We start from the raw sequence: 24,323 nt of genomic DNA, 5'->3' as shown, positions 1-24,323 counted from the left end.
GAAAGTCACGTGGTCTGTCAATCTCTATAAACGCTGTACTTTCCACAGCGCTTCCTGCTGCTTCATTTCTTTGTCAGTTGGTTACCTGGTTACCATGGAAATATGCATCCATCCATTCTGATTCGCGGCTGAAGCCTATCCCAGCTGTCTTAGGTAGAAACACCCTGGTCAGGTGTTGCTAGCACAGAGAGGAAGACAAACATTCACACCTGTGGGCAGTTAGCCACTCAGACACGGGAACATGTTAACCACACACAGACAGACCGCGGCCTGACGGTGGAATTGAATAAGCATAACCTTATTGATCACTTCAGCATCTACAGGGCACTGATCTGTGAAAATGATCAATAAAATAATATTGTAATACAACATTATCAACTGAGTTTGATCAATATTTTAAAAACGTGTTAAAGAGCAGAACTCAAACTATTGACCACAGGTAAAGAGGAAAAGAAATCAGACGTTTATTTCATGAGCTGATCAGTGCCGATGACAATCAATCAATACGAAACAAGGTTTTATTGTAAATATTTCAGTCAAAGAAAAACAAATAGGCAGCTAATAAATACTGTTTATTGATGAGTAAACACGTGATTGGCTGAAGAGAGATTAAGGCACATCAGACTGTGAGGTCACTTCCTGTTTCTCACACACACACACACACACACACACACACACACACACACACACACACACACACAGCAGAGGGTGGGGCCCAAAAGCAAAGGCGTGACCGGCTGATGATCACAAATCAGAATATCGATCAGTCGATTGATATCACACAGAATTTCTGATCAATGCTGTGAGCATGCTCAGTCTGGAAGAACGTCTAATCAATATTCTGATCAGTTATCTGTGTGTGTGTCGCCTCGTTGTCCAATCCTCTAAGTGCTGTGATTCTGTCCAATCAGGAGGCAGCGGAAGGTCACCTGACCAGAGGGGGTGGAGTCATAACCTTGCATCAGCTCTTGGCTTGTTTCCTCTTCTGAATGAGCTCAGCGAGGATCTTATACCGGATCATGCACTCCTCCTGTAATCGATACACACAATCCGTCAGTCACCATTGTCAAATTTTAGAAAAATACAAGTTTTTAAATTTTACTAATTTCAAATTATTTAAATCTGCCTGTCTAATATACAAAGTTATACATGGTCTGGTGCCTCCACCAATGAGTGATTTTATTAAACAAAAGTCTAGCAGTGTTGCCGGGTCTCGACTGACTCGAGCCACTGTTAGAGGTGATTGTGAACTGGCACTCAGGCGGACCACCTTTTCACAGATGCTCTGTCATATCAGGGAGTGAGCTTCTGGAATAGTCTTCCACTGTCAGTGAGGGAAAGTACAAGTCTACCCATTTTTAAGAGTCACTTAAAAGGGCGGCTGAGGGACACACAAACATGTAATCATGTTTAATAATCATGTTTTATATTGGACGGGAAAAAGAGTTAGTGTATTACAAAAAGGGAAACAACTGTTAGTGCAATGGGTGAACGCAATATCACGACGGTCAGGGCATGTGCAATACTGGGGTTTGTGCAATATAATTGATGTGTTTCCGTTATTGTTATCTGTCCTCTGTGTCCACTCTCCTTGTCATTGTTTGTTCTAGTATAATGTGATCACTGTTTTTGTCCTTGTCACATGACCTGTAAATAGTGTCTCTGTATGTTTTTACTAACTTGTGTTTAACACCAACCTGCCAGAGGGTCTGCAGATGGAAATTAGCCCAAGGCTATAATCTGGCATATTTACATTTGTTAAAATGTTCATTAATATGTATTGCCCCTCTTTCTAAAAAAATAAATAAATAAAAAAAATAAAAGTTATTGATCGCTTCTCAATCGCTTGTCGAAAGTTCGCCCGCCCCCACCTCACCTTGCTCTTTCCCGGGACCACCTTGGCAATGCGGTCCCAGCGCTCGGGCGTCCCGCGAGGGAACTGCTGCAGAGCGAGTTCCAGCAGTTTCTGCTGGTTCTGAGTCCACACGGTGGGCTCCGCCTGAGGCTCCGCGTCCTCCTCGTCCACCGTCGCCGGGTCAAAATCTCTCTGCCGACGACCTCTGACCTTCACCCCCCCCCCATCCGAACACTTCCTGTTCCTCCTGCGAACCGTCGGTGCCTCCACCTCCTCCTCTTGTTCCTCCTCACAAGCCTCGCCCTCCCTCTGAGTCATCATGCTGTCGTCCACATTATGTGACTTCACAGGAAGAGGAGGCGCCTTTAGCTGCGACAGCTTTACCAGACCTGAAACACGAGAGAATCGGAGTACGACTGATGAAACCGGACAGAACCGACAGTAGAACCAAAGAATAGAACGTGACTGTCCTATAAGGAACTTGGACACATATGGAGACGACTGACATTATCACTGGTGTCAAAAATGTAACAACATATTTTTACAGCGTCTTATTTGGTCATCTACAAACTTTGTTCACGGTAATCAGTAATCAAAGCTACGCCACAGAAACACGACCTGGAAAGTTTATCGACGTTGAACTGCAGCGACATTTTTGTCCAGAAGGCAAGCTGGAGGTGGGCGGAGTTACCTGAGGTGTGGCTCACGCTGTCTTTCATCTGTTTGACTTTAGCCGTCACCTGTAGAAGAAACAGACTCTGTTACAGGAAGCAGAGAAGGTCCAGGAGAGTATGTCCCTGTTAAATGACGCCTCTCTGTATTTAATTATTAGTGATTATTCATCTCTGGCTCTCTTCCACAGCACGTCTTCCTCCCCCCGCCCCTCCCTGAGCCTGGTTCTGCTGGAGGTTTCTTCCTGTTAAAAGGGAGTTTTTCCTTCCCACTGTTGCTCATAGTGCTCATGGGGGTCATATGATTGCTGGGTGTTTCTCTGTATGTATTATTGTAGGGTCTACCTTACAATATAAAGCGCCTTGAGGTGACTGTTGTGATTTATGTGTAAATAAAACTGAATTGAACTGAACTGATTGGAGAAGATGATGACAGGACAGCCTTCACAGCAGAGTGAAGACCAAACACACTTACATCGCTGACAGATCGACCCAGCTCATGAACAATCTTCTCCCAGCGGCCCGGAGTTCCACCTGGGAATTTTACCATCAACCTGCTAAGGAGACTCAGCTCGTCTTCAGTCCAATCGGCAGCCTGAGGACAGACAAAGAGCGTTCACAGAGGCTGGATCGCGTTTAACAGAACCAGAACAGGTCCTCTTTAACACCTGATGTGAGCAATCAATACGCGATCAATAACCTTCTTCTTGGGGGCTCTGCGGTCCTGCAGCCAGTCGTCCATCTGCTCCTCGATGTCCTCGATAGATGTGGCCGGGTCATAGCTCTGGGTGTGGTTCTGGTTCTCTGCCGATGGCTCGTAAATGGGAAACTCCACCTTCGGCTTCTTTACCTTCGGCCGCTTCTCTCCTAGGAGGACGGGTCAGCGATTACTGATTGATTACTGATCACTCTGAAGGCAAACTGGCAGCTTGAAAACTGATTATTGATCAGCTGTTCTTACGTGGAGCCACTTCCTGCTCAGCTTCAGCCTCTCTCTGCTCCTGCTTCATCTGCTGATAGTCCTCATAGTACTGCTTCACCTCCTGCAACAGAGAGACTGGGTCAGAACCAGGAGCACCAGAGCCGGGACCAGAAGGGATTTCCACTGCTACGTCATCAGGCTGTGGGACAGGAAGCTTTCATATTTCCATGGATACAGCTCTATCTTGCAGCTGTCACCTTTTCCCGCTCTGTGCCAAAGATCGCCACATTAACCAGCTCAAAGCGTACCGGTACCGAGGGTGTGTTCCCGTTACATCGGTTGTAACAGGAGTTACAGGCTGTGTAAGTCCCAGCGTGTGTGGCATCCACAGGAACCTCTGAATCTCAGCTACAAGCTCGTATGAACTGTTTCTACGAACACCAAACAGCGAAAACAACAAACAGTTAACGGTCACATCATTTCATGAAATGTCCATAAACAAGCAGAACAGAGCCTCGATAGCACGAGCTACCCGAGCGAACAGTACATTTTCTGAAAGCAGAGATTTCACAAATTCCTAAACTGCGAGTTTCGTCACGCTCCAACGAAGATTTACCGAACCAGCCGCAGAAGCAGACCGCTCATGAAGTCAGACTTTTCCTGTTGCTTTCACAGAATAAACATCCAGCTTGTTTCCTTAATAACTCAATCTCCCACAATGCCTCAGAGCCGTTTCCTGTTAAAAAAAAATCCAGTTTTCTGCCCAGTTACAGACATTTGATTGGACGAGGATCTTAAATTTAGTAACACGTGTACTTTTCGTGTTGCAACTTCTGATTGATGGAACTGACGTAAACACGACAACGATACCGTGATTCTATTGGCTCAACGATTAAAAAGAGGTGTCAATCATGCAAACCGGCCAATAGAAGCCAGAGTTACAGCCGCTGAGAGTGGAGGCGACTCTTGACAAACACTCAAACCAAACATTTTTAGGTGTGTAAATAAACTTCCATCATTTCTGCTTTCATCTCTAAATGTAACTGACAGATGTGCCAAACGCTTGGTTATCATCAACAGTAATCTCTCACTGCTTCACAGCACAAATCTTTGCACAGATGATGAATATATTTCCTGTCGACTGAAGCATATTTTCAAAGAGGCTCTATGCAATAAAATGCAAAAATCAATGAGGCGACCTACTTTCCTGTGTCCCAGCCTCTTTGACACCGTAACATCTGCTGTGATATTTACAGCTTTGTAACTGCAGAGAAACACTCCACTGATTTCAGCAGGAAGCCCAGGAGGGCCCTCGGGTCTCAGCTGGTTCTGTGCTGACGGTCGTCATCTCTGACGGGGTTTCATCGACCAATCGTATCACTGGAAAATAGTGTCATCATTCCTGGAAGATCCCACTGTGGTTAGAGCATTAGGGTGTGAAGCATCTGACACGATCCTGCTACAGTTTAATTGTTCTGGTCCTAAAACACCGGCTGAGCTGGGGTCAGATCTGCTCTGAATCCAGAGCGTTAAACTTTAAAGAATCCCTCAGATCACAAATGTGACCCAGATCAGTGTGGGCACATCTCACAGCTGTGGATTCAAACAGGCCTTGTGGCTATGGCTTACTGAGGAGACCAGCCCACTCTTACCTGCACGGCCTGGGGGAGGTTCTTAATGGACAGGTAGATCCAGATGCTGAGCTTCAGAGGGAGGATGTCCTGCCAATGAGGTCGCTCCTGGTCTCTGAAACACACACACACATCAGACACACACACACACACACAAAGGAACTCCACAGGTGATGATGTCACACCGTACCTGTCAGCCCGCTCCTGACTGACACACCTGAGCTCCTCTGCAGGTTTGGAGTTCAGCTTCTTCTTCTTCTCCTTCTTCTTCTTACTTAGCAGCTCATCCTGCAGACAGAAGACCGGCCCTCATTGGCTATTTCTATCTGCTCCTTTCGGATTGGCTGCAGCAGATATACCATGACCTCGCTCTGATTGGCCAACTCACCAGCTGTTTCTCCAGGTAGATGGACCAAATGACGGCGTAGTGCCCCACGGTGAGGATGACGAAAAGGAGGAAGCCCAGCTCGACGTTGCTCATCTTCCTCACCCGTCTGTAGTAAAACACCGGCTGCCTCCAATCAGGGAGCCCGTTCAGCAGGATGTCATCATACCTGAGGAGTCACACACCTGTCAGAACGCCAAGCTCTGATTGGCTCTCACTGACTGACGTAAACAGATGTAAACACTCACTTGCGGCGCCTCTCCTCATCCTTCAGGACTTCATAGATGGCCACCAGCTGCAAAGACACACACGCTAACAGTCATCAGGTCTCACGAGTGTCGTTTGTGCTGCTGTTGTGTTTAAGGTTGTTGTTGTTTGTCGTTGTTCCCACCTGTCTGAACTGTGTCTCTGCGTTTTCGTCCTTGTTCTTGTCGGGGTGCAGAATCAGGGACAGACGGCGGTACGCCTTCTTTATCTCTGCTCCCGACGCCTCCTGAAGAGAGACAGAGGTCAGAGGTCAGCGTTGGACACCTGAGACCAGGTGATGTTTGCTCTGACAGCAGTGAATGAAGGCCCGTGTGATGGTGTAGAACACGACGCTGATCTGCTGCTGAGTCTCTGTCACGGGGCTCAGGAAACACAGCGGCGGCAGAGCCCGGGTTAACGGAGACGGCGGACAACCACCGTGGCCACAGACATCATCTCTGATGGCATTTGAGATAACTAAGAGAAAACCTGCACATGATGAACTTCCTGTGACTCGTCTTTATTTGAACATTTACTTTCTCGCAGCTGATTCCCACCAGGGTTCCTGTGATGTCACAGATGTTGAGCACCTGCATTAGAATCAGTCAAAGCTAGATAAAGGCACCTGCTGACCAATCAGAGAAGGCCTCTTCAGCCCGTTTATTAAAAGAAGAAGAAGAGTCATTGTGGTTTTTTTTCATCGCCCTTAAAAACACCAACTTCCTCTGAGCAGCTCAACGCCGCCGTCTGCATCACAGAGCAACCTGCTGCTGTGCGAACTGCACATGCTCAGAAACACAGCATTACATTAATAAGCAACCAATAACGGACCAATAACAGCCTCCCCACCCACCTGGCTCCACCTGCTGCAGGTTCTATTGATCAGGTTAAAAAACACATGATCAGGTAACATCTGGTCTGATTATCGATCACCTTCTCTAACGGATCTATCAGCTGTGATCGTCGCAATAATCTTTCATTATGACAAGAGTTAACCAGACCCGGCTCGGCACGGACCTGCTCCACGTTCAGGAACTGGTAGAAGGTCTGCGGGATCTCCTCCACCAGGTCCAGCAGCTCCAGGTCCTCGTCCCATGCGCTAAGAGGGGGGACCGCGGAGACCAGCAGGGCCAAGCAGACCAGCAGGAGCCCCATCCCCGAGGACCCGCTCCTGGATCCGGCTACAGAGACTTGCTTCGGCAAGCGCGTACGCTAAATTGGATACGATACAGAGAAGATTAGCATGGCCCCTGCGCAAGGATGACACGCAAATTCGTGAAGCTACAGAGACCATAGAGACCCGGGCACCCGATCGCTTCGACAGCCACCTCACACGGTCCGGAACATCCGGCTCTTCTTCTTCGTCTGTGGCGTTCATGGCTGCGAGGAGCAGCGCCCCCGCGCGGGCCCGCTGCAGCTCCGCGCGCCTCTTCAATCACGTGATTATGCTCCGCCCCGTTGGAGTACTGACGTCATTTCGTTTTACCCTGTTGGAGCTTCCTCTTGTTAGCAGAGCTGCTCTGTGCAGCGTTATGGCATAATAATTTTAAGGGAGAATAAAAAGTCGACACACATATCTCATTCCTGACGGAGGACTCTACCACTACACTTCTCCAGTCCATTCACAGAGTCGTTGCATGGCAAGACATGGATAGGAAGTGGGCGGAGCCTTTTACCGTCATTTTATTACGACGCAAAGTACAAACACCTGTGGACACACAATCCAACACCCCCACTTGTACACAGGTTGGGGAAAAACAATCCTCCGGAAAAAACATCTTACATTCCAAACACAAATACAGAGAATTTTTCTAACTTAGACTTTGAAACTGGTTTCGTCATCATATCTGCTACCATTGACTCAGTTGGACAGTAATCAATGAGCACTTTCCTTTCATGTACAGCTGACCTTATAAAATGATATTTCACATCAATGTGTTTACATCTTTGTTCACTGGATTTTTTGACAAAGCGATTGTTCCCTGATTGTCCTCCAATATCATAGGTATTTCATACTCAAACTCATCAAGATCTTGAATCAAATAAGTCAAATACATACATTCCTGAATTGTTGCTGCTAATGCCATGTATTCGGCTTCACAAGTTGATAGTGCTGTAGTTGTCTGCTTTTTGGTTTTCCATGATATCAAAGGACCATTTTCATTTAGGCTTACACAATAACCTGTCATACTGCGTCTATCAGAAACATCGGATGCCCAATCTGCATCACTGTATGCTTGTAGACCTAGTTTTCCACTTGAACATTTCCTAAAACACAGTTCTTTTCCTCGACTACCTTTTAGATACCTCAGAACATGTTTCACTGCTGTCCAATCATCAACAGTTGGCGCATTGAAATGTTGTGACAGTTTGCTGACAACATAGCTTAAATCAGGTCGCGTACAATAGCTCAGATAAATAAGACATCCTACCGCTTCACGATATCTCCTCACATCTGGTAATGTCTCGAATTTATCAGAATGAGTCCATTTCTGTTCACAGGGTGTTAACCTTGGCTTACAGTTTTGCATGTTAAATCTCTTTAAAATGTTCTCAATATATATTTTCTGTGACATTCTGACACATTCTTTTTCTTGAATAAAATCTATTCCTAGAAAATGGTTAAGTTTCCCCAGATCTTTCATTTGGAATTTAGAAGAGAGCATTTCTTTCACGCCTGAAAGCACATTTTCATTGTTAGCTGCAATGAGTAAATCATCCACCCACACTATGATTACTTTTTCACTTTCAGTTTCTTTTGAATACACACAATGATCAGCAATATTTTGTCTAAATCCACAACTGCTTAAATAGTCATGTAAGGTTTGGTTCCAGTTACGACCCGATTGCTTCAGCCCATAAAGTGATTTCTTTAATCTGTACACCAGTTTATTAGTCTCACTTGATTCTGTCTCAAAACCTTCTGGTTGTTGTATATATATTTCTTCATTTATTGGTGCGTGTAGATAGGCGGTTTTTACATCCATCTGGTGAACCAACATATCATCCTGAACCACTTTCTGCATCAAAACTCTCACACTCGATAAGTTAGCAGTCGGTGAAAAAGTCTCCTCATAATCAACTCCTTTTGTTTGACTAAAACCTTTAGCCACAAATCGAGCTTTATATCTGTCTGATCCGTCTGAGTTCTTTTTAACGGCATAAACCCATTTACCCCCCACTGCTTTCTTACCCTCTGGTAAAGTGGTTAAAGTAAATGTGTCATTCTCCTTAAGGGATTGGATTTCTTCATTCATCGCTTTTTCCCATTCTTTTGACTCACTTGACACAATAGCTTCGCTAAATGATGTGGGTATTTCACACAACAATCTGTAGCAATAATCAACACTGGTTTGCATCTGTTCATTTTCACACTCTTTCACATCCGTGATATAATCACTCAAATAATCAGGTCTCTTTCTGATTCTGGATGGATAACGTGTAGCTCCAGCATCTACTTTATCATCAGTTTTAACCTCGGACTCAGTTTGACTGCTTTCACTACCATCTGGAATATCCTCATCCTTCGTCTGTTTGGGTTCACCATCTTTTCTGGATTCATAAACCTCATCTTCATACATCTGATCACTCTGTGTTTGTTGATCCATTGTCGCGGGATTTAGTATTTTTATCAATCTGTGCTTTTCAACTTTCCCGGTTTTTGGGAAATAGATCAAATATGCTGGACTATTTTTGTCATATCCCAAGAAAACACCTTTGTCGCATCTTGGATCCAGCTTTCCCCTATTTTGTTTATAAGCATAGCACAATGATCCGAATTTTTTCATTCTAGAAAGATCAGGTCTTTTTCCAGTTAACATCTTATACGCTGTCTGACCTGTGCGTTTGTTAAAACATCGGTTCCGAATCACTCCCGCGGTTTGTACTGCATATGGCCATAAAGACTTTGGCAATTCGCTCTCAACTAACATGCATCTCGCCATGTCAAAAAGTGTACGCCAGTTCCTCTCTGCTGTTCCGTTTTGATGAGGCGAATATGGCGCCGAAGTTTCCTGCCTAATGCCGTGTCTACTTAATAAATCTCTGAACTGTCTGCTTGTAAATTCAGTTCCATTATCAGAACGAATGCACTTGATTTTCCCATATGACGCCACCTCTGCAATGAATCTTTCAGTTGCTTGAGTTGTATCACTTTTGCTTTTCAGATTATATACAAATGTTGCACCTGAATAATCATCAACAAACGACAAAACATACTTAAACCCTTCTTTAGAGTTTGGCGTAATCGGACCAGCTAAATCCGTATGTACCAACTCTAATGCTGCCCTGGCCTTTTCATCTGGTTCTCGGTTCCTAGTTTGAGTAAACTTCCCTTGTATACAGGCTTCACATTGCATATTTTTGTTGATTTTACCCTTAATTTCCATTCCATCAACGACATTTTGCAGATTTTGAACATCCTCATAATTACAGTGTCCTAGAATTTCATGCCACGTTTGCATATCAAAACATCCATTACATTTCTCTTCAAACTCTTGCACAGTGTTTATAAAGAACAGTCTCTCGTGTTCATATATAGGGAATTTTGTTCCATCAACATGTTTAAGAAAACTGTCCCCGTGTTTGAAAACCACAGTGGCTCCGTTACTAGTAGCTGCTTTTACTGACAAAATGTCCTGTGGAAACGATGGAATGTAGAGTGCTTGTTTCAATGTTACCTTGTGACTGCGTCCTTTACTGTCAATCATACTTATCTCAGCATCTCCTCGCCGCTTTGCAGCTCCTCTGCTCCGCCTTCCGTCAGCCAACTCTACACAATGAGCCTCGGGTCGAAATGTGTCATCAAAAGTCTTAAAACTCTCGATCTTCGTAAAGATATGTGACGTCGCTCCCGTATCCACCAGTAGCTGGTTATTCAGCATCTCTTGGCCGCCGTCCGGGACCCTCTGGGGTTCGGAGCCCGTCCTGAACGCGTAGTCCTTCTCCACAACCCCTCTCGCTTCATCCCGTCTTAGCTTCCTTCTACAGGTCGCATCTTTGTGTGTACTACTCCGGCAAAAACTGCACCATACTCTGGATCGGCACGTTCTTGCAGTGTGTCCCTTTAGTCCACATTTAAAACACACAATCTCATTATTCTTTGATCTTCGGTCATCTGCTCGCCATGAAGTAGAATCCTGGTCTAATTGCACTTTTGTCCTCATTACGTTGTCATCAGTTACAGCCGCACGCATTCTCTCGGTTTCTTCATAACTTCTGAGTTTTACTTTAAACTCTGAGAATGTGATTTTTGCTTCGCTCTGTGTAACGTGCACAATCAGGGGTTTAAACGTCTCTGGTAGACCTCTCATTATCATTGCGATCAGAAGTCCATCAGTTAATGACTCACCCGCATTTTTTAACGCTGTGATAATTGCTTCTGCTCGGATAATATAGTCCGTCACACTTTCATTCTTTTCATTTGTGAGAGAAGTAAGTTCGGTGTACAGACTTATGATCCTTGGCTTGCCCACTCCTGCATAATGACCTCTCAAAATATTTAGGGCTTTCCGTCCGTCATCAACTGCATCTCTCATAACTAACGATAAACTTTTGTCATCCAGAAATTGTATCAACTCTGCATATGCTTCTGCATTTTTGTCATCATCTTCACCATCGGCTTCTTCATCACCCTCAGCCTTTAAGATGACATCTTTCAAACCTTGTAGTCTGAGATGACCAAGGAACTTCGTTTCCCATATCTCATATTTCCTTTCATCTCCATCAAACTGCAAACGGGAATATCGACTGCCCGACTCTGCCGTGCGTCTGCTCATGATGCACAAAAACGCTTACTCACTCAATCGTGCCAAACTTTTAACACCTGCCGGTAACTTGCGGTTTCAGGAAACGCTGCCCTTCCTTTGGCAGTTACAGGATCTCTAGGATCTCTTTACTGCTGCTCTGGGCCCATAACCTGTTAGCAGAGCTGCTCTGGGCAGCGTTATGGCATAATAATTTTAAGGGAGAATAAAAAGTCGACACACATATCTCATTCCTGACGGAGGACTCTACCACTACACTTCTCCAGTCCATTCACAGAGTCGTTGCATGGTAAGACATGGATAGAGAGTGGGCGGAGCCTTTTACCGTCATTTTATTACGACGCAAAGTACAAACACCTGTGGACACACAATCCAACACCTCTAAACCCATGAGAGCGATATAGAAACATTTAGCTTTACTCCGGTCTCGTGGAAACAAGTCGCTCGTTTCTGACGGCGTCTGATCAAAACGACTGACTGAGAGACTCGCTCATCTGAAGTTCTCAGACTTTCAGCACAGAAACAGAAATCTACAATTTGTTCCTCACAACAAGAAAACTTTGAAAACCATTCATATTTGTAATATTTTTAATGTCTTTATTTAATTATTTGGCGTCACTGTATCTCTCACTGTTTTTCCCCTTTAATCGGTATTTCTTCCTATGTGTTTAATTATACACACCCATCTTTGTCTGTATGATAATTTTACACTACAGTTGTATGATGCTGGTGGTCGTTAAAAGTTTCTGTTGAAATAAAGTTGGAGGTAAAAAAAGATGCATTATATCTGTAATACTTGGTTTGTTCCAGCAGCGACTCACAGTCACTCATTTCAGTTTCAGTGGACAGCAAACACTCTTTCCATTTAACATACCAGATGTTTTTTGTATGGTGGAAAGCATCTCTGTGCCCCGCCCACTAAGCTTGTCACACGTGAGCACACGTGAAGAACCATCAGTGGTTCAGTCTGGACTCATCAGAATCTTAAAAAAAAATAAATCAAAGTGAGTCACAAACTAAAAACATTTTTGCTGAAAAGTTTTTCCTCCAAATTCAGAGTTGTGCATACGTCACAGGACGACGTCAGCATGGAGAGGCTGAGCGTTTGGGACGTGTTACAGCAGTAAAAACAGCAGCTGCAGTTTTCATAAATTCAGTTTTATTTCTGTTGTTACACATTCAGGCTTACAAAATAAAAGCAGCACCACTGGCAAGCTTTTATTGTGAAATAGCAACAGCAGGAAATATTTCACAGTAACTACGTAAAGGTCCAGTCAGGCAGCTCAAGCTCGAGCTGGCTGGTTCCAGGTCCAGCTGCCGGTACTTCTACAGGTTCTGCTCTGGTTCAGGGTGCTCAGAGCTCCTGGTGTGAGGACTAATCCAGTTCATATGGGCTAAACAGACCACACACCTGTTGCCGCAAGGCGTGCACTCTATGAGGCACCACCTCCCTCGCGGTCTTTGTAGAGTTCTGCAAGCTTCCGAAACTTTGGCCCCCACTCACTCAGGAAGTGGTAGCTCTGCTCCGACTCCAGCGAGGTTAACGAGCTAAACGAGCTCAGCGACACAGCAGCTGACCCGCTGCCCTCCAAAGCGTACGTCTGCACAGAGTCAAAGGGTGGTGCCGTCATGTCCAGGTTGGCCTCCCGGAGCCGGTCCTCGATGAACTCCTGGAACAGTTGGTGTTTATCTTCCCTGGATGGCGGGGGCTCAGGGGCGGTGACATGGTAGCTCCGTTTGGTCTCGTTCAGGTGTCTCAGCGTGAACATGTCGAAGGCCTCGGTGTCCTCCTCGCCACCGCCCTCATCGTCATAACAAACAATATTCTCACGAACATCTCGCTCATCGTCAATAATCAGAGGCTCCTTCCTTCTGCGTCTGATGGCCCCTGTTACCATAGCGACACCTAAGGGCAGACGAAGGGGTGGAGTCATCTTAAAAAGTTTACAAGGCAGAGGTGATGGCGGCAAAGTCAAGTAATTTTAAATGAAGTTCTGCAGCACGACCCTGGATGTGGAAGTTTTCATCTTCCTGAAAGTGACATGGGTTCAGAATTCCACACACACAATATCAGAATCCTACTTTACTCCTTGTGTGATATTTGTTGTTGTTCTCTGCACTGGTAGAGTTGTTTGCTTCCCTGCTACAGACCAACGAACAGCTTCCAGCTATCTTCATAGATAATTGGCAAGCCTTCTGGAGGAAACCTGGTCTTGCATCCATCCCACTTTGGATGGAGCAGCTCTTATTTCTAGAAATATGGACAAATTTATTAAACCCCCCAAAATATGACTATCCAGAGTTGGGACCAGGAAGCAGAGTTGCAGTCTTACACGCCTCTCTGCAGCTTCTCTCCTCCTGCTACCCCCCAAACCCATCTCCATAGAGACGAGCTGACAAACAGACAAAATTCACAATTAAACTATTACATTAAAAGGTCGTCTGTTGTAACCCTTTCTATGTCAGAAATTCTCCAAAGACCACTACAGGTTTTCTTATGCAGCGTCTGACTGGCAGCTGATTCGATCATTTTCACAGACCCCACCAAACCCTGACAAGATGGTACAGGTGACGCTGAGAACAGCTGGTCGGGGTAATGTTCCTGGCAGACACGTGAAAGCTGAGCCCGTCAGTGTCCCAATGAAGTCATCATCATTTATAGAGCACTCCACAGCTGACACAAAATGCTCTACACTGGAACTAAATAATAAAAAACAAACATAAAATATACCCAATAAAATAAAAAACAGGAGAAAAACTAAAAGCTCGCTGCTTTCAGGTGACTTCAGATTTGGTTCTAGTTTCATCAGTTTGATGATCTACTCCAGCTTCAGCTAGTTTTTTTATTCTACCTCATGGACAGAGGTTCTGGATCAGCTCTAAGCCAACCAGGTTCTACTTCTTGTTTCTGACTTTACTGAGTTTAACTTGAAGAGGCACGACGTTGTCTCAGGTCATACCCAGCAGTGTGAGGAGACCGGTGAGGAGGACAACAGCGGCGAGGCTGAGGCCTTCTGGCAGCAGCAGCGCTGACATCTCCTGGACGCAGCTGCGACGATTTCCATGAAGATCGCACTCGCAGACGGTGACGGTCAGCGTGTTGGTGCTGCTGAGAGGCGGAGTCCCGCAGTCTGAAATCACCACCGGCAGGAAGTAGAGCGGCCGCTCCCGCTGCAGGAACCCGGCCCGCCACGTCAGGACAGACGCCGTGTTGTCTGAGGACAGACAGACAGATCGACGTCATCACCAGCAGCTTTTAAGGTGGAACACAGAGTGCTATCTAAGGGGGTGCCATGCCAAGCAAAGAACTAAAACGTGTGGGAGGAGCTACAGCGAGAAGCTCATGGATGATTGGCAGCTGGAGATCCTGTGAAGGTTTTTGCTTTGTGGTAATGGGTTAGAAAGAGATGGCACCGCTCAGTGTGTTCGCTGAAACCACGAGGGACAAACACACACAGACGGGACAACGTGGGACACCAACCGGGCAGTCCGCTGAACCGACAGGTCACACAACTCAAACGGGCCGTCCTCCACACAGTCCTCACTCACAGTCTCTCCAAAGGGAATATTACGGCTAACGGGCGGATCCTGTTTCAGTGCAGGTAGCCACCAGTGAACAACAAGGACAGGCGGTGCATGACGTCAGCTTGTTAACATAAAATTCACTGTTGCAGCACTAAAGTGATCCCCTTACACCCAGTTTAAGGGCCCTTATTTTCCTCATGAACCAATGAGTGACAGGTTCCAATGTGACTACCAGCCACAACATCACTGACACAGGAGGCGTTAAACCTTAAATTCAGGCTGGTCCATGTACACCACAGAGCTGCTCTGTTTCATTGAAGTTATCTTTGGTTTTAAGGTGGACTGCACAGTTCTGCTGTATACTGATTAAGGTGGACTGTACCGTTGTTGTCTCTCAGGACGAAGCTTTGGTTCCAGGCAGCCTTGGCAGCCAAAGAAAACAGGAAGTGATGTCCATTCTTGGCTTCATCCAAATCCACGGCGCTCAGCGTCACAATGATCTAAAGGTCAAAGGTCAAACAGAGGCAGAAAATCAGAAGCACATCCAGTCACCAACGCTCATGTGACCTGAGAAGGGACTTCTGGATCCATCTCAGTAACAGATTACAGAGATTTCACAGACGATGCTCATTAAATAACGGATATCAGTGACATCACAGCCACAGCAGCTGTATTTACCTGTCTGTCTACACACCTGCTCACTCGCCTTCTGCTCACTCGCTCACCTTTCTGTGAACACCTGTCTGTAAGCCACAAGTGAGCCTCACCTGTCCCGGCTGGGCGTCCTCACAGACGGATGTCTGGTACTCGACGGGAAAGCTCGGAGCGTTGTCATTGACGTCTGTCACAGAGACCAGAACCACGGCTTTGCCCACCTGAGAGTGATCCACTGAGACAGACACACCTGTCAGATACACCTGCTGCTCGCAGGAAGACAAACTGATGTCATGTGACTTACAGCTCTCTGTGGCGAGCACAGTGATGTTGTGCAGAGCGCTCAGCTCTCTGTCCAGACGTCTGCTCGTCCGGATCACGCCTGATTGTCTGTCAATGTCAAAGTAGTTCTCCACGTCCGACTTCCTGTCGATGGCGTACCTGCAGAGGAGCACAGGTGTTGTCTTTGCGTTTTGGTGGAAATGTGTTTGCAGTGATTTTACCGCCTCGCGTCTTACCTGATGGGACAATTTGAGGCGTCGGGGTCGTGAGCTGAAACCGATCCCACCTCAGTTCCCACCGGCGCTGCCTCTGAAACCGCCATCTGGCTGATGCGGGGGGAAAAACACGGAGGCTCGTTCACGTCCTCCACCTGCAGCCGGACTGTCGCCACGTCGCTGAACGGCCCAGCTGACAGAAAGCGGGTGTCCATGTAGCGATTGGATGCCTCGACGCGTAAAGCGTAGCTGGTCTTGGTCTCAAAGTCCAGAGTCTGAGGAGGAGGGAGGACATGACATCACAGGTGCCTCTGAGTGCAGGCTGTTCTCCCTGGAGATCCGAGTACTTCTGAATATTTAGCGTAACAAAAACGCCACGATGCATTAACTGTTTCTGAAGCGCTGTGGATGCTCCTACAAAGCTGAGCCGCCTGACAGCACACCAACAGATGTTTGAGCTGCACCTCATCAAGAGGGGCCTTCATGGGAATGGAGGCCAGAGCTATGACAGAGTCTGTGCACCACGGTCCAGCTTACAACATTAGAAACGTCACATTGGCAGCAAATAGGAAAAGAACTACAGCGTAATTATTAAGAGAGCTGCGAGTCAGACGAGAACACGGCTCTCCAACGTAATCAGAAGGTAAAAACCTCAGGAGCTTATTTCACCTACAAACTCAAATCAGTTATTTTCTGTATAAAGAAAACTGAAGCTACCAGGATGTTTCTGCCGTCTTACACATCCTGCTGGCGTTTTCTCTGCATCGCTAAAGAACAGAAATTATATCCTGCTGCATTTAGTGTTCATTAACATGAAATTTACCAGTAAGGGAAAGTGACTTTTAATCAAACTTCTGAATGTTTCAGTCACAGCACAGAAGCTGCTCTCATAAATGTGTTAAAAGATGGTCACCTGAAAACAGACCCCGTTACTGTTACACCTCAGTACAGGTGAGAACTCAGGTGTGCTTCTCAGACAGGTAGAAGGCAGGAATTAGCTCCATGCCTCATGGAGGCTCGAGGGTCAGTCCTCCAGTCCATTATGTCATGAATGCAGGGTGGGTTACACAGACGAGTTGGCTCTGTCACAAAAAGACCTTTTTGTGGACAGTTGGCACTTTAACAGAGACAAGCCTGAGATGTTTTATGTGTCCAGCAAGACTTGAGAGGCTTATTCGTGTGTACAGGGATGACGATGCTCTACTTACTGGCTTCCTCTAAGGCTGGAAAGACGGCTGCAGTTAGAAAACAGAGCACATCACTCCAACTCCCTGTCTTAGCTTCCAAGAAGTATTGCTAATGGTTTAAAAGTCGGAGGATGGCTCAGGCCCTGATGTATCTGACTTCATATCAGCAGGGCTTTCAGTTAGTGGTGCCCAGATCTGAAACTACACACGGGGAGATGATTTATCTGCTGCCCACCGCTGGAGCCAGCGACACATGGAGGTCAGACTGACCGAAGCTGGAAACCTATCTACTTTTGTTCTCCTTTGTAAGTCATGTTACTGGGTTGAATAAACTAGCGTGGCCATCAGTAAAACGTGGTCATGCGATTATGTGAAGGTGACACCCACATTTATTCTCATTGTGCTGGAACAGACACGACTGCTGACAGAAGAGAACAGAAAGGAAACCTTTATCTGAGCGATGAATCTAAAATCAGAACAATAAAAAAAATGTCATCTGCAAGAGACGCAGCGAGCTAAATTTAAACAGCTGTGAGCAGCTGCCGAGCAGCAGGGACGTCCTCTGGGACGCACACGAGGCCAGTGCTAACGCGATGATGCAACGATCACAGGGACGCGTCCCGAGAAGACTCGGAAGAGTTCACAGTGGACAGAAACATCAGAACCAAAAACTGGAGATTTCTGTGACCTACAAACAATCCAGAACCTTGATCAGGATGACCAGTCCTTCCTGTGTGTGGGGGTCTGTGAGCATCCTGAAGGTTCCCAGTCCATCCCCGTCCAGGATCCTGTAGTCCATCTCAGCGTTTGGACCCGCGTCCGCATCCAGAGCTTTGATCTTCGCGACCACCGCTGACACCAGTGTGGATTCTGGGACGCTGAACTGGTAACTCTCTGTGGGTCACAGAGGATGAAGCCTGAATGAGTGCCTGCAGCGCCCCCTTCAGTTCAATTCAATTCTTTATTGTCTCTGGGGAAATTAGTGCAACAGCAAGCGCAGTCACAGCGGGGTATGTGTTGTGAACAGGACCCAGAAGCAGGGAGAGGTCAGGTGAACCAAAAAACGAGCCTTTATTTGGCTGGTGGCAGGAGATAAACATGAAAACTATGAGAGACTATGGTGGGGATCACAGATGACCTGACAATGAAACACAGAAAACAGAGGACGTAAATACACAGGAGGTGATCAGGGGAAGTGGGGACACATGGGGAAACAGCTGACACAATGGCTGTATCCCAATTCAGGGTCTGCAGCCTCAACGATCCTCAAGGGCCGCGTACTCAAAGACCGCTAAGGCCGGAAGTGCGAGGCTTGTGAGATGGGACGGTCTAGCCTCCGTTGCGCTGCCCAGGTTGCTTAGCAACCATGATACTAACAGCTGGAAACGTGTCATACAGCTGTGTTTGACAGAGATGAAGGAGAAAATCTTTTGTTCATTTGTTTGTTTCTACATGAGCTTTGATCATTCTCTGTAAGATTAAGCTCAGCTATTGAACGGCGTATATTTCAAAGTAAAGGCTTTAAAACCAAGTTAGTACAAACGTCACTGATGTCACATGACTTTGCCGACATGTGGCCAACAGGAATGTTTTAATGTTCTTCGTTATTAAACATTTGCACATAAATAAGTGACATAATATTCAGTACTTACTTAAAGTTTACTCTTCGGCCGCCCCTCATCCGCCGTTTTTTTCGGCAAAATTATCCACACCCACCGCCGCGCTATGCATTCTGGGATATGGTGGGCCACGAAGTCTAAACCACCACGTCCTTAAAATTCAGGGGAATGAAGGACGCATTTGAGGGCTGCATTTCGAGCAGCCTTTGAATTGGGACAGCCTTCGGCGCGTCGCTGTGACGTAATCGGCCTTAAAATGCGGCCTTTAAGGCTGCAGACCCTGAATTGGGATACAGCCGAGGTGGAAAGTCACAATGAACAAGAACGCACCAGACTCTTTCAAAATAAAACAGGAAACATGGAGACGTAGACATGACAACACAATACACAGCCCTAAAACACATGAAAGACAAGAAACAGAATTTAAAAAACTCATGAGACAGATGATAATAATGGCAAACCAAAACTCAACTAAACCTTAAATAAGAATAACAAAGGAACTTATCATACAACCTTAACATAAGAGACTCAAAAATACAAAATAAAGCACTGGGTCAGAGAGGCAGCCTGTGACCAGTGCAACAATGAGAATAAACAAAACAATAATAAAAAGCCACAAGACATTTATTTTCCATTAAGAAGACAGGTTGCAGTCGGGATAAAAGAAACCAGGAGTCTTTGGTCGTCCTCACAGGTACTCTAAAACAACGGCCAGAGGGCAACAAGTCAAACTCAGTGTGAAGTGGATGGTTCAAACGGTTAACAGAATGAGCCTTCCTCAGCACATGCTTGTTACAAATGGTCAAAAGTCCGTCTTGCCAAACGCCCTGAGAGTTCGCTGCAAGTTTTTACCCAAAGTCCCAACCGATTCTTGTTCTTCAGAGTCATGTTACCAAACCAAGCAGATAAATGATTCAATAAAACTTCTGTAAAACAAGGACAAAATTTCAGATAAGACATTAAAAGATCTCATTTGCCTTAAAAAGAACAGTTTTTGCTGAACTTGTTTGGTAGTGGCATCAGCATGAGGCTCAAAACACAGTTTGTGGTCAAGAACAACCCTAAATACTTGTAACACTCCGCAATCTCAGGACATCATGTTGGAATAAGGTCACGACGCTCTGCAGGCTCACTGTTAAAAATCCAGCAGGCAGAGGGAGGAGCTGTGATTTCTAAAGAAACTCTGTTAGGTTTGAATCCAGAAGGACAGGAAAAGGAGAGAGTCAAATATCAATGAACAGGTGTTAACAGGATGCTCTCAGGTGAGACTCACTGCGGGGGAAGCGAGGTGGGTTGTCGTTGACATCAGTCAGCATCACAGTGACCGTTGTGGTTCCTGACAGACCTCCCATCTGACCAATCATGTCTTTGGCCTGGATGACCAGCAGGTAATGGTCCCGCAGCTCCCGGTCCATGTCGGGCAGGGCTGTACGCACCACACCTGCAGACAGGTGAGACATTAGCACAGTCTGAAGGTGAGCATGAGCGCCCAGATGACAAACATCGGAATGTGACATAATCAACATGACGCATTCATAATTGATCCACATGCTGACATTAAAAAGGTCACAGGTGTTGTGCGGCGCCGACACAAACCGATGTGAACGTGACATCATGTGGCCTCATTTACACACAGTAAATAAAGCGGCTTCAGGCGAAGAGGCCGAAGCTGCTTTAATCCGCTTTAATCTGCTGCAATCTGACTACATCTGATGTGTGAAGCAGCAAAGGAGGATTCAGAGAGGAGGCGTGACCGTGTCACCTTCAACACGAAGGTGGTTACAGACAACTCTGCAGCCAAACGCTCATGGGTAAAGTCAGTCATGGTCTGTAGCAGTTTAATCCCAACTGGTCGTGGCGTCACCAAGTGCTCTCTGCGTTTCACAGCCACACGCTCACCTGACTTTGGCTCCACAGAGAAATATGGCTGCCCCTGCAGGATGCTGTAAACCAGGTGGGCGGAGTTTCCATAGGTCGGATCATCGGCGTCTGTCGCCACCACGGTCAACACAGACGTACCTGTACAAAATCAAACTTTATTCAAACAGGGAGTGCTGCCGTCTCGTAGAAACGCTGTCAAACCTAAATTTGGATTTGCTCCAACTAGTGAATTCTGAGATGGTGTCTTCATAAAACAAACCAAGGGACTTAACTGAAGTCTTAACGTTTCAGGATCAACACTAGTGAGCATGTGCAATGGGACCAACAACAGGAGACTCACCTGGAGGACAGAAAACCTATCCAGGTGTTTCACAACAAGAACCTGCTCAGCTCTGGTTTGTACATTGCCTGTTCAACCTCAGACTTTCACATTAAAAGCCTGCATGACATCAGGTTTTCACGTTACAAGCAGAAGTCTATGAAAATGGCTTCTGCTTGCTGAATCGCTGCTGATCTAATTCACGTTCAGCTGAGGTGACTTCAGTGCAGATAGAAACGAGTGGACTGTAAAAAAGCTAACTCCACTCACACATGAAATCTGCCTGTTCACACGGGACTATGTGAAGACAAAAGCTGGTTCTGGACTCACCTACAGGTGACCTCTCAGCCACCCGGGCCACATACGGTCCATCCAGGAACTTGGGCTCGTTGTCGTTGATGTCCTGGACCTTGATGATGAACTGGGACTCGGGTTCGAGCGGCAGGTTGGTATTTCGGTCTCGAGCCTGAGCTCTCAGTGTGTAGTACGCCTGCTGTTCCCGATCCAAGCTTTTGGTGGTGTGTATGTCTCCGGTGTCCTCATCAATGGAGAAGATGGACATTGCTCCTTCGCCGCTCAGGACGTACCTCACCTGTCCGTCACCTTTATCCAGGTCAGAGTGGAGCTGCAGGAAACCAGTTGAGTACAACAAATATTTCTTATTGTTATTTTCGAGAAAATGAACCTTCAAAGGTGGAGCTCGCCGTGAAACAAAGCAAATGTGCCCGTTTCACTTTAAATAAGCATCACCTGTTTCACTGTTTTGACCTTTGAACTGCACAATCAACAAACTGGTGTTTTTATGCCACATTTCTTACTACAAGCCTGACTCAGTGCTGCTAACATTCACACAGTACAATGGACAAGTAAGAGCTCAGTATACGCCAGGGATTAAACCATCAACCTCCCAGTTAGGAGACGTCCCACTCTTACTCCTGAACCACAGCCACACTGTACCAGGTTCACCAGGTACATCCATCCACACCATAAACTCAGAGTGGAGTTCCTCCTGATGTCCTTTAGTTCCCTCACTCTGTTCCCTTTCGTCTTTGGGCTTTCTCCAAATGAACGCTTTCCAAATACCAGTTTGATATCCGATGTTCTTGGAAAAGTCCTAATCCAGTACCCAGAAGAACTTCCTGATTAAAGTTTGTCATATTTTTAATCCACTTTAGATTCAGTAGAATTACCGCTAGTTTTATGTTTCTTAATTTTTTCCCTGAAGAATTTTGTTTATTCATTATTGGTTTCTGTTTGGACTTCTGGGTCTGTGACATGCTTAAAGTTCTCATCCAAAACAAAAGTATGAGCTATGAACTGCTGCTGGGAACAAAAACGAGTTTCTGTTCTGGTTCAGAGACACTTTAAATCTGCTGCAACAAAGCTGCACAGAAACATCTCCTTCGCACCGACACATCTGAACCCCACATCTATGATGCAGAGCCAGGACGTAGGCCCGGACCGGTACGGGCACCTGCACGGGCACCTGCACGGGCCCTGGGCCTGGAGCCGTCATTTAAACTAAATCTGTAAATCTACAGTTCGTACCTTTCCGATGTAGAGCGGCTCGTCTCCCGTGTACTCCTCCAGGACGAAGAACTGGTTCCACACCCAGCTTCTCCTCCTCCTGCTCTGGGTGGAGTAGACACCCGCTCCCCCTCCTCGTGTTCTTGCTGACACCTGAAGGAGGGCCGTGGAGTTCAGCGTCATTGCCCCGCAGCCGGACGTCTCCCACAGGGAAAGGATGATTACAGTGAGCATGCTCGGGAGACGCAGAAAGCTCATCTCTGAGGTTAACAGGCGTGGCCAGCAAAAAGATGTCAGTGGCAGGAGCTGCTGGTGGGATCGTTTGAGCCAAAGAGAATGAAAGTTTACGGTAAGCACCTGTCCTCTCTTTTAATATTGATGATGTCATTAAACTCTATCAGGGCATGAATGAGTTCTCAGCTCACTTTGAATTTTTAACAAAATCCTGAGACAAATGAATCAAAATGTAACTCAGTCATTTTCCAATGATCAGTTTGGTAACATTACTGCGATGTAAATGAGCTCAGTTTGAAGGATTTATCTCAGAGTGCTGCTGCAGAGCATCTCTTTGTGTTACCCTCTGAACTTTTTATGAAGCAAACGTACAACGTTGGAGAAGTGTGATTATAGAAACATATTTTAGCCCAGTTTAAAGGATTTTGTTAATCTGAAGCTCCTCTTCATCCCGTTAAATCTGCTCCAGTAATCTGAAAGCACTCTCCTCACTCTTAAATCTGCTGTTTTTGCCAACTCTGACCTTAAATACACAAACCAGCAGTCTTACCTTCCAGCTGCTGATCGGACCGTCCCCTGTGGATCTGTAGGTTATTGACAGCAATTGCATCAGATGACGATGACTGATTATTGATGAAAGAGTAGCAGCAGCTCCGACGCTCTATCCCTCTCTGCCACTCTCTGTCTGTCACACAAACCCCGCTCCCTTTGAGGAGGGGGTGTTAGGCTCCGCCTCATCAGCAGGGGGGGAGGAGTCAAATGACTTGGACCGAGGACGGCAGCTTCTTCATGTGTTGTTTTAATGAACATCTTCTCAATAAGTGCTCCTCAATAAGCCTGAACACTTGTAATGAGGACTTTGTCATTTTGAAGTTTTTACGGGTTTTTGAACCCTGCCGAGTTTCTGTGTTGGACGGAGATGGAGCACAAACGTTATCCCTGCAACTTCTAACCCTCCAGGTTTCCTCAGCTCACCGTCATGCAACATTTTCTCCTCCCATTACAAAAATCTTCATTGTCTGAAACTCCTCCTGCTCCTCTTCCTCACAGTTTCTCGCTGACATTTACAGAGATATTTTTGGAAGAGATCATTTTTAATAGGAACAAGTTCCTAACAAGGATAGATCACAGCAAAGCATTCCTCAAACATGTTCATTTAAGTGCTGTATGTTTGTCCCAGGTCTCTAGAGCAGCTTTGTATGATTCACAGTTCAAAATGATCCTTCTGATACTGACTCTCCACTCAGTTTCTTCTGACTGAAGGTTTGGACAGGTGGGTGGGGCTGCTGTGGCTGAGATGGCCACATAAAGATTAGAGATGGACCGATCCGATATTACGTATCGGTATCGGTCCGATACTGACCTAAATTACTGGATCGGGTATCGGAGAAAAATAAAAAATGTA

The 24,323-nt window shown here is 46.1% G+C and overlaps 2 protein-coding genes and 1 non-coding gene across 3 annotated transcripts; 1 reads left to right on the top strand and 2 right to left on the bottom strand.

Moving 5' to 3' along the window:
- Positions 1-558: 558 nt before the first annotated feature.
- Positions 559-7,088, bottom strand: dnajc1 (DnaJ (Hsp40) homolog, subfamily C, member 1). Its single transcript, XM_085377311.1, has 13 exons — positions 7,002-7,088; positions 6,728-6,922; positions 5,856-5,957; positions 5,713-5,759; positions 5,468-5,633; positions 5,270-5,367; positions 5,101-5,194; positions 3,488-3,569; positions 3,227-3,393; positions 3,002-3,121; positions 2,547-2,595; positions 1,877-2,244; positions 559-1,030 (listed from the first exon to the last, which is right to left on the bottom strand). The coding sequence occupies exons 1-13, from the start codon at positions 7,086-7,088 to the stop codon at positions 962-964; spliced, it is 1,644 nt and encodes a 547-aa protein (XP_085233437.1). The 3' UTR covers positions 559-961.
- Positions 6,902-7,005, top strand: LOC146612676 (U6 spliceosomal RNA). The gene has a single exon (XR_014907115.1). It is a non-coding gene; the product is annotated as a U6 spliceosomal RNA (small nuclear RNA).
- Positions 7,089-12,908: 5,820 nt separating the features above from the next.
- LOC146612674 (cadherin-7-like) lies at positions 12,909-23,528 on the bottom strand. Its single transcript, XM_085378878.1, has 12 exons — positions 23,469-23,528; positions 22,706-22,993; positions 21,488-21,782; positions 20,857-20,976; positions 20,231-20,398; positions 18,045-18,232; positions 16,173-16,426; positions 15,959-16,095; positions 15,768-15,889; positions 15,383-15,500; positions 14,436-14,690; positions 12,909-13,381 (listed from the first exon to the last, which is right to left on the bottom strand). The coding sequence occupies exons 1-12, from the start codon at positions 23,526-23,528 to the stop codon at positions 12,909-12,911; spliced, it is 2,478 nt and encodes an 825-aa protein (XP_085235004.1).
- Between the last annotated feature and the right edge of the window lie 795 nt (positions 23,529-24,323).

The sequence above is a fragment of the Diplotaxodon limnothrissa genome, linkage group LG18 (genome assembly GCF_057381915.1).
Source record: "Diplotaxodon limnothrissa isolate DT_005_m linkage group LG18, D_limnothrissa_male_GT1.1, whole genome shotgun sequence".
Lineage (NCBI taxonomy): Eukaryota > Metazoa > Chordata > Actinopteri > Cichliformes > Cichlidae > Diplotaxodon > Diplotaxodon limnothrissa.
The sequence above is the reverse complement of the archived record's forward strand: the minus strand, read 5'-3'. Positions and strand labels throughout refer to the sequence as shown.

Excerpts from the sequence above, each read along its gene's own strand:
- dnajc1 (XM_085377311.1), bottom strand. The coding sequence starts at position 7,088 with ATGAACGCCACAGACGAAGAAGAAGAGCCGGATGTTCCGGACCGTGTG. Across the intron at positions 5,195-5,269 it reads AGTCAGGAGCGGGCTGACAG|AGACCAGGAGCGACCTCATT; the intron begins GTACGGTGTGAC and ends TGTGTGTTTCAG. Across the intron at positions 2,596-3,001 it reads TGGGTCGATCTGTCAGCGAT|GTGACGGCTAAAGTCAAACA; the intron begins GTAAGTGTGTTT and ends TTTCTTCTACAG.
- LOC146612674 (XM_085378878.1), bottom strand. The coding sequence starts at position 23,528 with ATGCAATTGCTGTCAATAACCTACAGATCCACAGGGGACGGTCCGATC. Across the intron at positions 20,399-20,856 it reads CTCTGTGGAGCCAAAGTCAG|GTGTGGTGCGTACAGCCCTG; the intron begins GTGAGCGTGTGG and ends ACCTGTCTGCAG. Across the intron at positions 18,233-20,230 it reads CCCACCTCGCTTCCCCCGCA|AGAGTTACCAGTTCAGCGTC; the intron begins GTGAGTCTCACC and ends TGTGACCCACAG.